Source organism: Aythya marila (assembly GCF_965140915.1).
Source record: "Aythya marila genome assembly, chromosome: 18".
Lineage (NCBI taxonomy): Eukaryota > Metazoa > Chordata > Aves > Anseriformes > Anatidae > Aythya > Aythya marila.
Window position 1 is genome coordinate 9,523,887 of NC_139059.1, and position 14,002 is coordinate 9,537,888.

Below are 14,002 nucleotides of genomic sequence, written 5' to 3' on the forward strand. Positions count from 1 at the left end.
AAGATGCCCCCTTGGTGCCTGCCCCCTTGGCACCCCTCCTGCCTCTGCCCAGCCCCTGGAGCCCATTGCCCTGCCCTGTGAGGGCTCTGACATGCAGTAATGGGGGATGAAATGCAATAAAAGGGGCTTTATCCCTATTTTAATTGTTTTTAAGCAGGGACCACCTGGGAGGATGGAGCTGGGAGCCTCCAGCACCAGCCCCTCGACACCCCTGCGGGTTGCTGCAGTGCAGGAGGATAGCTTAAGGACCATTCTCTGGGCTCGCTTCCCCCAGGAGTCCTTTGCAATAAACCGCTCTGGGCATTAATTAACCCAGCGCAATTAAAGCCCAGGCACTGATGGGCTCACCCCCCCACCGGGTACCGTGGAGGACTGGCCCATAGAGAGCGCCGGCCAGAGCGGCCCCCGCACGGCCCCTCCCTCCCCGCCTCTCTATGGTCTCCTGCCCGCTTCCTGCTCCGGGTGGCCGCGGGGGCGGGGTTATGCAAATCGAGGGGCTGTTCTGCCTCCTGATTGGGCAGCGGGGAGGAGGGGCGGTGGCGGCGGCCGGGATGGGGCCGGGAGGCGCGTGCTGGAGGGGCGGCGGGGCCGGTGAGGGGGGGGGGGGGGGGGGGCACTCCCGGGGCCGGTCCCGGTCCCGGTTCCCCGATCCGATTCCGGACTCCGATCCCGGTCCTGGTCCAGGACCCGGTCTACGATCCCGGTTCCCGATCCCGATACTGGTCTCGATCCCGGTCCTTGATCCCGGTCCTAATCCTAATCCCGGTCCCCGATGCGCAGTCCCGGTCCCAGTCCCGATCCCGGTCCCCAATCCCCGATCCCGATCCCGGTCCCGGTCCCCGATCCCGATACTGGTCCCCGGTCCCAGGTCCTTGATCCAGGTCCTAATCCCAATCCCGGTCCCCAATCCCGATCCGCGATCCCTGATCCAGGTCCCGGTCCCCGATCCCGATACTGGTCTCGATTCCGGTCGGGGTCCCCGGTCCCGATCCCGGTCCTGATCCCGATCCCGGTCCCCAACCCCGATCCTGATCCCCAATACCGGTCTCCAATCCCCGTCCCCGATCCCGGTCCCGGTCCTTGATCCCGGTCCTAATCCCAATCCCCGTCCCCAATCCCGATCCGCGATCCCGGTCCCAGTCCCGATCCTGATCCCTGATCCCGGTCCCGGTCCGCGATCCCTATCCCGGTCCTGGTCCCCGATCCCGACCCCAGTCCCGATCCTGGTCCTGATCCCAGTCCCGATCCCGGTTCCCGTCCCCGGTCCCGGTGCTGAGCACCCCCGGGGTCTCACAGCGGGTCCCCGTCCCCCCCCTGCCCGCCCCGTATCCGGGGGTCCCGGTGCTGTGCTCGGTGCTGGGTGGCCCCGTGCCGGAGCTCCGCCCGCTGCCACCGGGGGGTGGGGGCCGGGGGGGGGCCCGGTATAACTGGGGGGAGCGCCCCGAGGCGTCCTGCAGCCCCCCGGGGAGGCCATGGCTGGGGTGGGGGGAGCTGCATGGCTCGGTGGGTGCTGGGGGGCTCCATGGGGGGCTGGGGGGGCTCGGAGGGGTTGGTGGGTGGGTGATGGAGGGGCTCAGAGGGGTGCTGGGGGGGCTTGTGGGGGTCTGAGAGCTCCATGGGGCTCTGGGGGGGGGGTTCAATGGAGTGCTGGCGGGGCTCAGAGGGGTGCTGGGGGGGCTTGTGGGGGTCTGAGAGCTCCATGGGGCTCTGGGGGGGGGGTTCAATGGAGTGCTGGCGGGGCTCAGAGGGGTGCTGGGGGGGCTTGTGGGGGTCTGAGGGCTCCATGGGGTGCTGGGGGGGGTTCAGTGGGGTGCTGGGGTGCTCAGGGGAGTGCTCAGGGGGTCGCAGAGGGGTGCTGGGGGGCTCAATGGGGTGCTAGGGTGGCTTGATGGGGTGCTGGGAGGGCTCAGAGGGGTTGGTGGAGGGTGCTGGGGGTGCTCAGAGAGGTGCTGAGGGGGCTCAGAGGGGTGCTGGGGGGCTCAGAAGAGTGCTGAGGGGCCTCAGCAGGGTGCTAGGGTGGCTTGATGAGGTGCTGGGGCGCCTCAGGTGGGTGCTGAGGGGCTCCATGGGGTGCTGGGGGGCTCAGGGGGGTGCTGGGGGGGTCTCAGAGGGATGCTGGGGAGCTCGGAGGGGTTGGTGGAGGGTGCTGGGGGGCTCAGGAGAGTGCTGAGGGGCCTCAGCAGGGTGCTGGGGGCCTCAATGGGGTGCTAGGGTGGCTTGATGAGGTGCTAGGGGGCCTCAGAGGGGTGCTGAGCGGTGCAATCGGGTGCTGGGGGGGCTCAGAGGGGTGCTGGGAGGCTCAATGGGGTGCTAGGGTGGCTTGATGGGGTGCTGGGGGTGGCTCAGAGGGATGCTGGGGAGCTCGGAGGGGTTGGTGGAGGGTGCTGGGTGGGCTCAGAGGGTTGCTGGGGGGCCTCAGCAGGGTGCTGGGGGGGCTCAATGGGGTGCTAGGGTGGCGTGATGGGATGCTGAGGGGCTCAATGGGGTGCTGGGGAGCTCAGGGGGGTGCTGAGGGGGGCTCAGAAGGGTGCTAGGGTGGCTTGATGGGGTGCTGGGGGGCCTCAGAGGGGTGCTGAGGGGGCTCATGGGGGTGCTGGGGGGCCCGATGGGGTTCAGGGGTGCTGGTGAGGGTCTTGGGGAGTGCTGGAGGGCCCAGGGTGAGCTGGTGGGGGGGTTTGGGGGGGGGTCAGTGGGACTGGCAGCTTGCACGGGATCACGCCATCACGTCTCTGGGGTCCTTCTCCCCTCCAGGTGCCCGCCGGTGGCTGTCCTTGCGCGCCCCGGCCCCCCGGGTGTGTGTGGTGGGCAGCGGCCCCGCGGGGTTCTACACGGCTCAGCACCTCCTCAAGGTACCGGGGCGCGGGATGGGGCTTGGGGTGCTGCTGGGCTGGGGTCTGCCCCCCGAGTGAGGCCTCTCTCGGTGCTTCCAGGGGTCTGGGGAATGCTTTGGGGGGGCTCCTCGCCGCAGGTGTTGGTGCTGTGGCTGATTTCTGATAGGAAACGAGACTGAACGAGGTCTGAGCAGAGGCAGCGTAACCCTGCTGTAAAGCACACCGCGACGTCTCTGCTCCCTGCTGGAAAATGGCCCTTGCTGAGCCTCAGGGACGAATTTCAGGGCTGCCTAATCTCCAGGCAGAGGCAGGCTCCAGTTAAAAGATAACAAAGCCCTTGCAGCAAAACATCTGTCTGAAGCTCCGGCCCCACCCTGGGGTCACCCAGCGCGGTGGGTGAGGGTGCTGAGCTCGGTGCCTCCTGCCCAGCACAGGGATTTCCCCCCCCAGGACCCTGCTTAGCCCCCCAGTCAGCATGGTAGGGGGGCTGTGGGGTGGGAGATGGGACAGAGCCTCCACAAGAGGTGGGTGGTGATGGCTGGGGCCGTATCCTGCACTGCACCCATAGGGTTTGGGCTGGCAGGAGCAGGTACGGCGCGGCCCCATATGTGACGGGGCCCTGTGGGATGCGGTGCGTGTCCCTCCCGAGGTGCTGGGCTCACGGGGCCTCTCTGTCCCCGTTCCTTCACGGCGGTTTTGCTCCCCTGCAGCACCACGACCTGGTACAAGTGGACATCTACGAGAAGCTGCCTGTTCCCTTCGGGCTTGTGCGGTTTGGTGTGGCTCCGGACCACCCTGAAGTGAAGGTCGGTGCTGTTTTCTTCCCCTTGCTGCTACTTTTGGTGCTGATGATGACGGTGGGTGCAGGCCAGGCGGTCGGTGTCCTTCACGGCGTGCTTCGGGCGGGATCCCTCGATGTTACCATCTCCTTGTCCTTGCTGAGGCCCAGCGAGGCCGCGCCGTGCTAGGGAACCTCTGGCTTCAGGGCTCTGAACGCTGGGTCAGAAAGACAGCGTCCAGTGCTCCAGGACAAACTCCCCGCGCTGTTCAGGCTGGCCCAAACAATAAAGCTCAGATAATTTGCTTCCAGGACGCTTTATGCTCTCCTGCAGCTGCTGCAGCACCAGCACAGGCTGTTCCTCTCACGCTCTGGTTTGTCTGTGCTCGGCCTGTACCCATTAAGGGAGATTGGGAAGAAGGATCTGCTGGTGGGGCGGTGGAGTTCAGCTGTAGGTGCACACCTGAGCAGGGAGAAGTTTAAAAATAAAAAGGAAAAGAGCTCTTTTAAATCAGCCCTTTGCCTTTGCCTCGCAGTGGGTGGGAGCTGTACGCAGAGCTGGCTGCTGTGCCTGGGCTGGGGCCGAGGTGGTTGCAGGGGGGGAGTACAGGAGATGCAGACAGCAATATCTTGGGGTGGTTTCCCCGTTTAATCTCTGGAGATCGCCTGGTGATAGACCAAAATGCCTGCCTCCCTTTGGTCTGAAAGACAAGGAGTAGCTGTGTATGGGTTTGGGGCAGCTTTCCCATTACGGTGTGTGCATCCTGTTACCAGACTGGGTCTGGCTGTACCTGCAGGGAGATCAGGGGGTGTGCTGCATAAAAGCTGCAGTTTCTCAGGAGAAAAGGCTTCAGGTGCTGTCCTACCTCGTGTCCTTGCTTGGTGCAGTGGGTTTCAGGACAGCTTGAACTGCAAGGCTGGCAGAGGGCGTCTGGCAGCCAGCACCCCGCATGGAGGGGGCTGTTTGGCAGGGCTCCCTTCTGAGCTGCACCTCGGGGATGGAGTTTTTTCCTCCAGCAGCCTTTACTCAGAGAGGTGAAGGTATTAAAACGCTCCCAGCATTGTTAAATTTTTATTATTTTTTTAAATTTTAAGGTGTTTTTTTTAATACCTCCCACCAGGTGGGTGCAAAACACGGGTCTTCCTTTCCACCAGGGGCTGTGGAAACCGTGCCAAGTCTGTGCTCATCTCACGGGGAATTATCTGCGGCTGCCGATAGATAAAATTCCCAGAATAACCGAGCCGGAGAGGGGGAGAAACATTTCAAGGCTGGAGAGAGGGATAGGGGGGGAACAGGAACGGGGTCAGCGGCGGGCCTTGGCCCTGGCGGTGGTGTGAGCGCGGCGCTGCCTGTTTGTTCCCCGCAGAACGTGACCAAGACGTTCGGGCAGACGGCGCGCTCCGAGCGCTGCAAATACTACGGGAATGTCGCCGTGGGCAGGGACGTGACGGTGGCGGAGCTGCAGCAGGCCTACCATGCCGTGGTGCTGGTGCGTGAGGGCACCCGGCTGTGGGGGCTGGTTCCACACGCCATGGGGAAGGGTGGCTTGGTTCTTCCCCCCGGGATCTTGGGAAGGGTCTTTGCCTCGGTGAGGTGTTTCTGGGTGTTATTTCCAAGGTCTGCTCAGCCTTAGGATGGCTTGGTAGCCATCAAATGCTCCGAGAGTTGTCCAAAGGCTTGCAGAAAGCATGTGCTGGGGCATGGCATCGGGGGTGGGCCTCTCGGGCAGCTCTTGGGGAACCCCTTTCCTGTGACGGCCAGCATCTGCCGTGCCTGGTTCAGCCTGGCATGGATCTGTCCCCGTCTGTGGCCTCAGCTTGTAATGTCCTGCGTAGGCCTGAGGAGGTCAGCTTTGGTTCTGGGCTCGGTACCTGGAGGAGGAAGCTCCAGGGCCATGTTCAACCCCTCCACTGAGTATCCAAGCCCTTAGGAAGGGTGGGCAGTTGTGTAGATTTGTGTTTTTTAGCATCAGACCCTGCCTGTGACAGCCTCTCTGACTATGTCTGCTTGTTCCTAGAGTTACGGTGCTGAAGACAACCGGACTCTGGGGATCCCAGGGGAGAACCTCCCCGGGGTTTACTCAGCCCGAGCCTTTGTGGGCTGGTACAATGGGCTGCCGGAGAACCGGGACGTGAGTACAACCCTTCGTTTCCCTGACCTTCCTTCCCGTCCTGCCTCCCAGTGCTGACATCCAGCTCCAGATTAAGTCCTGAAACGCCTGCAATTGGAAAAGATTAGCAGGGACCACGTTAAATCCTTCTTAGATGGTAGAAATGTGAGCAATTTGCACATCAGTGAGAGCGGATTAGCTGGCTCCGTGGGTTGGCAGCACATTTTGGTCGGGCCAGATGGGGGCCTGGGGAGTATTTTTGGCTGACCTGCCAAAATTTGCCCCGCTCACAAGGATGGTGCTTGGGAGAGGGGGGACAGGCATTGACTGCAGTGCCTCGAAGTGGTTTTGTCCACTCAGGGGGGAGGCTGGTGTGGAGTTACCCCGTCTGCATCACCTCTGTCAGCAGAAAGAGAGGCAGAAGGGGGTTGAGGTGGTAGGTGCAGGTCCAAGGGGGTGGAATCTGTGTGCTGGGTGAATTTGCTCACGGATGGGCCTTTCTCTCCCTGTAGCTGAAGCCCGACCTGAGCTGTGAGACAGCACTGATCCTGGGCCATGGCAACGTGGCGCTGGACATCGCCCGCATCCTCCTTTCCCCGCTGGATCTCCTCAGGGTGAGTCCTGGGTCAGGGCTCCGTGCTGTGAAGGCAGAGGGCAGCCCAGAATTGCTCCCTGCTGGGTGGGTGGTGGCTTCCACGGGTCTCAGCAAAGTCTGAGAGGAGGGAGATCTGCCTCTGCTGAGAGTATGCTTTCTGGGCCCTCTTGGTCTGTGGGCTCCTTCACCAGGGAAAGCCCCACAGGCTGTAGGGTACGAACAAAACCACGAGGCTATTCCGGTACCTAAAAAATTTAGCTTTATCCCTTCATCTCCTATGGGAGGCAAAGGAGGAGCTGCTCTCTCTTTTCCAGACTAGAAGCTTCTCCATTTAATTTTTTTTTTCCTGTTGTAGCTGAGGACAGCAGGCTGGCTCCTGCTGGTAGCACTGGGCACTCTGGTTGCTCTGTGTTGGTAGAAGCTGGTGGATCTCCCCTCCCGCTGTCCTAGTCCCCTGTAGGCAGCTGGGGACTGGTGTGCTCCAGCTGCTCCATGCAGCTGCTGCCCCAAATGTCAGCAGCATGGGCTCTCCCTCCTGGAGAGCTGCCATGAGGTTGGTTACAGCTGTGTGACAACTTCTGATATTAACATCTACATGAAAAAAAAAATAAAAATAAAAATTGGAGGCTCTGGCAACCAGCAGTTATACTTGTGGCCATGCTTGGGGCAAGCAGGCAGAGACTTGAGCTGTGGGTTTCTAGTGGGTTCCACCCAAGTGCCTCTATATCCTGAGAAGGGAAAGGACCAAACATCTGCAGGCAACCTCAAAATAAAGAGCACTGGAAGGCTTTGCCCTGTCTGCCCCACGAGTGACCTGCCTGGGGCAGATGGCCTGGACCCATCTCACGAGGTGTTGGCTCCTTACCTCTAGCACGGTATGGCCTCAGATAGGACTTCCAGTGATGAGGGACTAGCTGTGCAAATAGCTCCGTGCAAAGGCAGATGATGTGTTTTCTGCCCTTGCCCAGGCTCTCTGCATGTGCAGCCTGCTTTTCTGCGGCTGTTTTTCACCTTCAGAGGCTGTGCCTTCCCCCAGTCCCTCCAGATCTGCCCTCGTCCCACTCCTGTCGCGTGTCTGTGTCTTGCAGAAGACAGACATCACTGAGTGCTCCTTGGCAGCTCTTGCCTGCAGCAAGGTGAAGCGCGTGTGGCTGGCTGGGAGAAGGGGACCTCTCCAAGTTGCTTTCACCATCAAGGTGAGGCTGGAGGGCGATGTTTTTCCCAGCACCAGATCCCAGGCTGCCCTTGCCCTGTGGGGAGAGGCACTCTGTCCACGGCTGTGTGAACCTAGCTGTCCTAGCTCCTGCAGCCGTTTGCTCCTGGTCCAAACGTGCTTGGGGAAGGCAGCCTGGGGCTGTTGGGTGGCAGCTCCGTGCTGGAGGTGACGTCCCCCTGCATCTTCCTGCCTGCAATTCCCAGGAGCTGCGGGAGATGATAAACCTGCCTGGCACCCAGCCTGTCCTCAACCCCGCCGACTTCACAGGCCTTGAAAATGCTGTTAAAGGTGAGGAAAGCGTTGTGCCCCTCTGGACAGGGCCTCGCCTTGACAGACAAGCACCCAGGAGTGCTCTGCAGGTGCTCAGAAGGCACATCAGAGAAACCCTGTGCTTAGTGCCTGGCGTGTCAAAGCCAGGTGGCCGCGGTGCGGCTTGTCCTCAGGGTGACAGGAGGCCACAGAGAGGAGGCAGCAGCCTGTTTCTGTCTGTGCAGCCGCACTGCTGCTTGGGGATGTAACTGCTGTCTGAATGATGAGGCAGGAGGTTTGGGACGGCTGAGAGAGCCTTGCAGGAGAGATCCCAAGGCTGCTGATTTAAAAGCTTCCTGCAGAGCTAGAAGGAAAACACCGAGTTCAGGGGTGTCCGGAGACTGGCTGTCCTCCACAGGCTGCTGCCTCCGAGCACCAGCAGGACAGCTAAATTGCAGGCTTTGATTCCTGTGTCCCACTGGCCTCAAACCTCAGGAGCTCTCCTGGTCACTCCATTTGTCATCTCAAAGGCGCTGGACTCCCTTTTGCATGCCAGGCTCCAAGCGGACACTCACGTAGCACCGAAAACCGCCTCCATGTCACACCATACCCCGAGGGGCTTTCGCTGACGGTCCTGCCCTGACGCTCTCTCTCTTCCTAGACATCCCCAGGCCCAGGAAGCGCCTGACGGAGCTGATGATCAAAACAGCCCTGCAGAAGCCTGGGGAGATGGCAGCGCAGGCAGCAGCCCCCCGGCAGTGGGGCCTGAAGTTCCAGCGCAGCCCCCAGGAGGTGCTGCCCACCGCCGACGGGACTCGGGTGAGGGGCGTCCGCATGGCCCTGACCCGCCTGGAGGTACGACCCTAGCAGGGCTGGGGCTGGGGCAGGACACTGTCACATCCCTTGCGGCCGCTGGCAGGTATCTGTAAGGTGGCTTTGTGTCCTCTGACATCGTGGAGAGGCCGAGAGCTTCCCCGAGAGCCTGCCAGGCCCGCCACCGAGAGCCCTTCCCTTTCTAAAGGGAGCTCTGGCCACGCTGCTGCTGCAGGAGGGCTTTTAGTACCCGGAGGATTAAGGATAGAAATTAGCAGCCTCTTCTTCTCTCTCTCAGGGCTCGGGTGAGTCTGCCAAAGCCGTCCCCACTGGAGACGTGGAGGAGCTGGAGTGCGGGCTGGTGCTCAGCAGCATCGGCTACCGGAGCCTGCCCCTGGACCCAGCAGTGCCCTTCGACAGCCAGCGAGGCATTATCCCCAACAGCATGGGCAGAGTGGAAGGTGCCCCGGGTCTGTATCTGCAGGGACACCTCTGGGGTGTGCGTTGGGCTTTGGGGGCTTTGGGGGGGGAAACTCTGCTCGCTGGGGGCACTGACACAAGGCAGCCACACTCCTCCACTGCTGGGAACTGGGGAAATCAGCTGCCTCTGTCAGATTTTAAGACCTGTCCCAATCTCGGCTAGCATTAGGGACATCAAGTTTTCAGCAGACAGCGCTGAAGGACGTGTTTGTTTTATTGGGCCTTGGAGCCTTGTTACTGAAGCGACACAGCCCATTTGGCTGCTCGGTGCTGGTCTGGAGGCACGCAAATTCCTGACAGCACCATCAAAGGGCTCTGTCCCCGAAGCAGGGGCAGATTCTTCCACTGCCTGCAGCTTGCTGTGACCTCCAAAGCTGGGACAGGGCGAGATCCTACATCCAGGAGGGTCTGTGGCCACGTGCAGGACTGAGCCTGGCTGCTGTGTGCCCACGCAGGTCTGTACTGCAGCGGCTGGGTGAAGAGAGGCCCCACAGGCGTGATCATCACCACCATGAACGACAGCTTTGACACTGCCCAGTCTGTGCTGGAGGATCTCCGGGGAGGCGTGCTGGATGTGTCTGTCTCCAGAGAAGGCTTCGGGGCTGTGGGGAGCATCCTGAGCAGCCGAGGTGAGTGAGGATGTGCGTGGGCATCTGTAGCAGCTGGCCCGACGCGTGATGCAGGCAAAATCTGCGTGTCCTGGGGCACTGAGTCCCACGGGCTGCTTTTGGGAGCAAACCAAGGAAATGTGTTGTGCTGCTGTTCCACTGCTCCGAAATGCAGGGAGAGCAGGACCTGAATTTTCTCAAAATCAGTGTCATTGCTAAGGTTAATGACCGCTTTCTGGGAAAGGGCCATTAAAAGCAGCACGGACCTGGGTAAAACGTCACTGTCAGTGGCACAGACAGCGAGCTATTGCTCTGGAATGGTTTTCCTAGCAATCCTTCCAGGCAAATTGGGGAAAAGATTAAAATGCCCAAGAGAGTCATTTGCTGCTGCTTGTGTTTAAAAGCATTCAATTAAAGTGTGTGTTTACCTCTTCACTGTCTGAGTTGGAACAGGGAGCTGCAAGTGTTTTGTCCCCTAAGGTGGTGCTGCGCTCGCTGCTGTTACGGCTTGCAAAGGTCTGACTAATCAGATTTGACTGGAACCCGCAATCTCTCTCCTCATGGTGCTAGGAATTATTATTCCTGTGCGCTGCCGAAGTCTGACGCCGTGTCGGAAAGGGGCAGGGTCTGCTTGCATGTCAGCTCCCTGCTAGTGGGGAGCTGAGGCTGTGCTCCTGTGCGCTGGGTTGACTTCTCCCTCCTCTCTCTCGCCGTCACCCCAGGGGTCCGTCCTGTTTCCTTCTCGGACTGGGAGAAGATAGACGCTGCTGAAGTGGCGAGAGGAAAAGCTGCTGGCAAACCCCGGGAGAAGATAGTGGATCCTCAGGAGATGCTGCAGCTGATCGGTCACTAAAGTGGCAGGGATGGGAACGCGGCACTGGTCTGCCCGGTACCATCCTGGGGTGACCCCAGCGGGTCCTGGGCAGGACCTGGGGGCGCAGAGCTTGTGCCGGGGGGCTGGTGGCCGGTCTGGGGGTGAGCCCAGATGGTGACACTCGAGGCTCTCCAGTAACAGCGCACTCTGCGGTCCTGAAGTGACTCAAAACAGCCGAGGCTGTGGGCTGGCCCCGCACCTCCGCAGCCTGGCAGCAATTCCTGTGCTGATTCCTGCTCCTTCCAGCCAGAGGGAATCGCCCCGGGCAGGTGAGGGAGGTGTGCGTGTGGCAGGAGCCTCGGCCACACGCTTTCCCCGTGGCAAGTGACAGAGAAACTTCCCCGCGTCTCGCCGCCTCCCCTTGAAGTCTCAAGCCAAACGGCGTCGCTGCCTTGTCACTCGTGCCTGAGCAGGCTGTTTCTAATAATAATTGTTTTTAAATAAACCCTTCCAGGGAAGCCAAGTCGGCCCTGCCACTTGAGTCTGCCTGCTTTGTCCCCTCGCGAGCAGCCAGCTGAGCGCCGCGGCTCCGCTCTCGGTGTCCCCAGGCGAGCCAGCTCCCCGAGCGCCGGGAGGGAGCGTTTGCTGCCGGCCTGTTGGGAGCCCCAAACAAACAGACACGGGCATTAATTCCCTTTCTGCCTCCCACGATTAAACCCCAACGGAGCGGGATAACAAGCGTGTGATGGTCCTGGTCCGGACCACGAGGGCAGCGTGTGCTGGGACCTGCCTGCACCGAACCGTGCGAGCGCTGCCTCGCTCCGTGCACTTCACTCGCTGGTGCTGGGTGGGTTTTTGGTTCTTTATTAGGATTTTTTTCTTTTCCTAGTATGTCTCAGGGCTTATTAAATGCTTCTTTTAGCCCAAATTGACCGTGGTGACGGTGTCAGGTCTTAAGCCAGATTACAAGCCGTGAGCCGTAATCCCCTCTTTATCTGCCGGGCAGGGGCCAGGTCAGCGTGGCCCCCTCCCCTTGCCGCCCTGCCACCCACGCTGCCGCTGTCCCCGACCCGCTGCCATCGCCTCCAAGCCTGGAACCGCTCCTGGCTCTGACCTGTGGCAGTAGTGACAGTGGCTGTGCCTCGGGGCTGGGCTTCAGAAGCAGAGAGATGGAGGCAGGGAGGAAATCAAGCCGGGGCACCCAGCAGGGCTTTGTCTCAGCTCCACGCTCAGCTGTGATCACCTCCGAGCTCTCTCTGGGGGTCAAGCTCCTACTCCCGGCACTGTACGCCCGCCTAGGTCCCAGCCTAGCAAGGAAAATCAGTGGCTTTTTCTTTTTTTTTTTTTTTTTTTTCCCTTCCTTTTCTATTTAAACCTCATTTGCAAGCTCATTAAGAAACTCAGGAAATGTGGTGCTGGGAGCTCGTATGCAAACGAGCAATAAAGCCTTTGTCGAACAGCTGCTGGTGTGATGTGGCTCTGGTTACGTCTCAGGGCTGATGCCGTCCTAATGCCGAGCTCCAGCAGATTACATCAGCTCTGGGGCCGGAGGAAAAAGCACTTCGGGAAGGGGGCTGTGGAGGGGCTGGGGGAGCAGAAATGTGGAGCTGAAGGGGTTGTGGCTGCCTCAAACCCCCAGGAAGCGCTGGGCTGGCTCTTCCCTGGGGTTTTCTTCCCCACAGCCCTGGATGTCGATGTCGAGGTGTTTCTGTAGCCCTGCTCCAGGTCATGGTGCTTGCTCCGAGCACGGCAAAGGGCTGTTCCCCAGCAGGTGATGCTTCAGGGTAGGTTTGGGGCTGTGACGACAGATTGAAGGGTCCGTGCCTTTCCTTGCCGAGCCTGATGTCCTTGCTCAGTCCTAAACTCAGCCAATGCCCCGGGATTTGTGCTGGGCTGTGGGAAAGCCATGGGCTGATCAAGGTCAGCGAAGGGCAGGGATGGAGATCGGAGCCCAACAGCCAGAGGAAGGGTCGCTGTGGTTCTGCAAATCCTTACTCAGCACCTTCAGCTCCCCCTTCCTCTGCCCCGGCTCCCCATCCCACCACCTCCCCATCCCCGTCGGGTGCCCCCTGCCCCTCTCCAGGGCCCTGGGTGCCTCCCCCTTCCCCGTGAGGGTGTCATTAGGTGGTGCTGGGAGGCCGGGAACGGGGAGCGAAGAGGTCCCCAAGGTGGGGGTCCCGCACCCCAGGGGTTTCCCGGCTGTCTGAGCAGCCCGGGCACCCTGCCAGGCTCCTGCGCACCCCTGGGTGCTGCTTTGGAGCAGAATTAACCAGGTGGGAGCGGGCACGGCCTGCCTGAGCACCCACGGCCGGAGGGAGCTGCCCGTGTGCTGGCACGGGGCAGCCTCCCCCTGGGCTTTTGCTCTCCCCAGCAGCGAGGAGGAGGAGCAGCAGCTCTGAAAGCACTTCAGGAGCCGGGAGGGTGACGCTGCGGGTGACACCTGCCTGCTCTTGGAAGGAGGCCTGAAAAGCTGCCGGCATCGCTGCCAGCTCGTGACGTGGGCTTCCCTGCCCCGATGAGTTACGGCTCGGTTCAGCTTTGAGGAAACCTCACAGAGCTGCTGAGGCTGGCAGGGAGTGTTAGTGTGGGATGGCCTCGAGACCCGCTGGGCTGTCCCCTCCCGCAGCTCCCCCCGTGCCACCCTTGTCCCCAAGAGCTGGGGACGGAGCAGAGCCTGGTGCCGTGGGGTGCTTTGGCTGCACAGAGTGGGGTGCTCTGTTCTCGGGGCTTTGCACCCCCCGGTGTCCTCCAGGCACCCCCTGTGCTGCCCTGCCTCTGCCTCAGTTTCCCCATCCCTTAGAGCTGCGTGGCCCAATTCTGCTCCACCCGGGGTGGGCTGTGGGCAAGGGACCCTGCCTTGCACGGGCTCTGGGGCAGCTTGGAAGAGAAGATGGGAAAAAAAAAACAAATCCAGGACATGCCAGGGACTCCTGGGGGTGCTGCACGCTGCAGATACACCTGCGAGGAGGGCAGGCTCTGGCTCTGCTACCAGGCCGAACCAGCCCTTAGGGCACGTGAGCCAGCAGGGTGCCCGTGTCCTGGCGTAAGGGAAAAAGCTTGAGTTGGGTTTCTGGCCCAGCAGCGGAGAGGTGAGGGGCCATTTAGAAACCAGCTCACGCCACCAGAAAATTGGTTGAAAAAGGGTTTTCGGCGGCGTGGCTAATACACAATTTTGCAGGCACGCCGGCTCTGGAGGGGAGCAGAGGCGGTGCCCAGGCAGCCCCCAGCCACACACAGCTCCTCTTCCCCCATCCGTCTGTCCCCAGGCAGGGATGGGGAAGGGAAAGGGGATGAGGCTGGGGTACTACTCACTGGGGTTCCCAAATGCCCTTCCCTGCTGCCCCAAGGGAACCCATTCCCTCTCGGCACAACCTCATCCCCTCTCCAAAAGGATCCCAAACACATCCGTGGCTCCAGAACCCCACAGCCTCCCAATTTCCACTCCTGCCCTTAAAGCCCCGATCTTCCCAGTGCTCTGCACCACCCGAAGTATTTTGGAGGCCCCAA

At 61.1% G+C, this 14,002-nt stretch overlaps 1 protein-coding gene across 2 annotated transcripts; it reads left to right on the forward strand.

The window, feature by feature from the left end:
* The first annotated feature begins 526 nt into the window (after positions 1-526).
* Positions 527-11,047, forward strand: FDXR (ferredoxin reductase). 2 transcript variants are annotated; one of them, XM_082775198.1, is made up of 12 exons: positions 527-591; positions 2,752-2,849; positions 3,542-3,637; positions 4,977-5,099; positions 5,628-5,741; positions 6,233-6,334; positions 7,404-7,511; positions 7,735-7,819; positions 8,442-8,635; positions 8,892-9,063; positions 9,529-9,702; positions 10,404-11,047. In XM_082775198.1, exons 1-12 carry the CDS (start codon positions 552-554, stop codon positions 10,532-10,534), a joined length of 1,437 nt encoding a protein of 478 aa, XP_082631324.1. In that variant the 5' UTR covers positions 527-551; the 3' UTR covers positions 10,535-11,047. The 2 variants fall into 2 exon arrangements, with proteins under 2 accessions (XP_082631324.1, XP_082631325.1); XM_082775199.1 differs by lacking the exon at positions 4,977-5,099.
* The last annotated feature ends 2,955 nt before the right edge of the window (positions 11,048-14,002 follow it).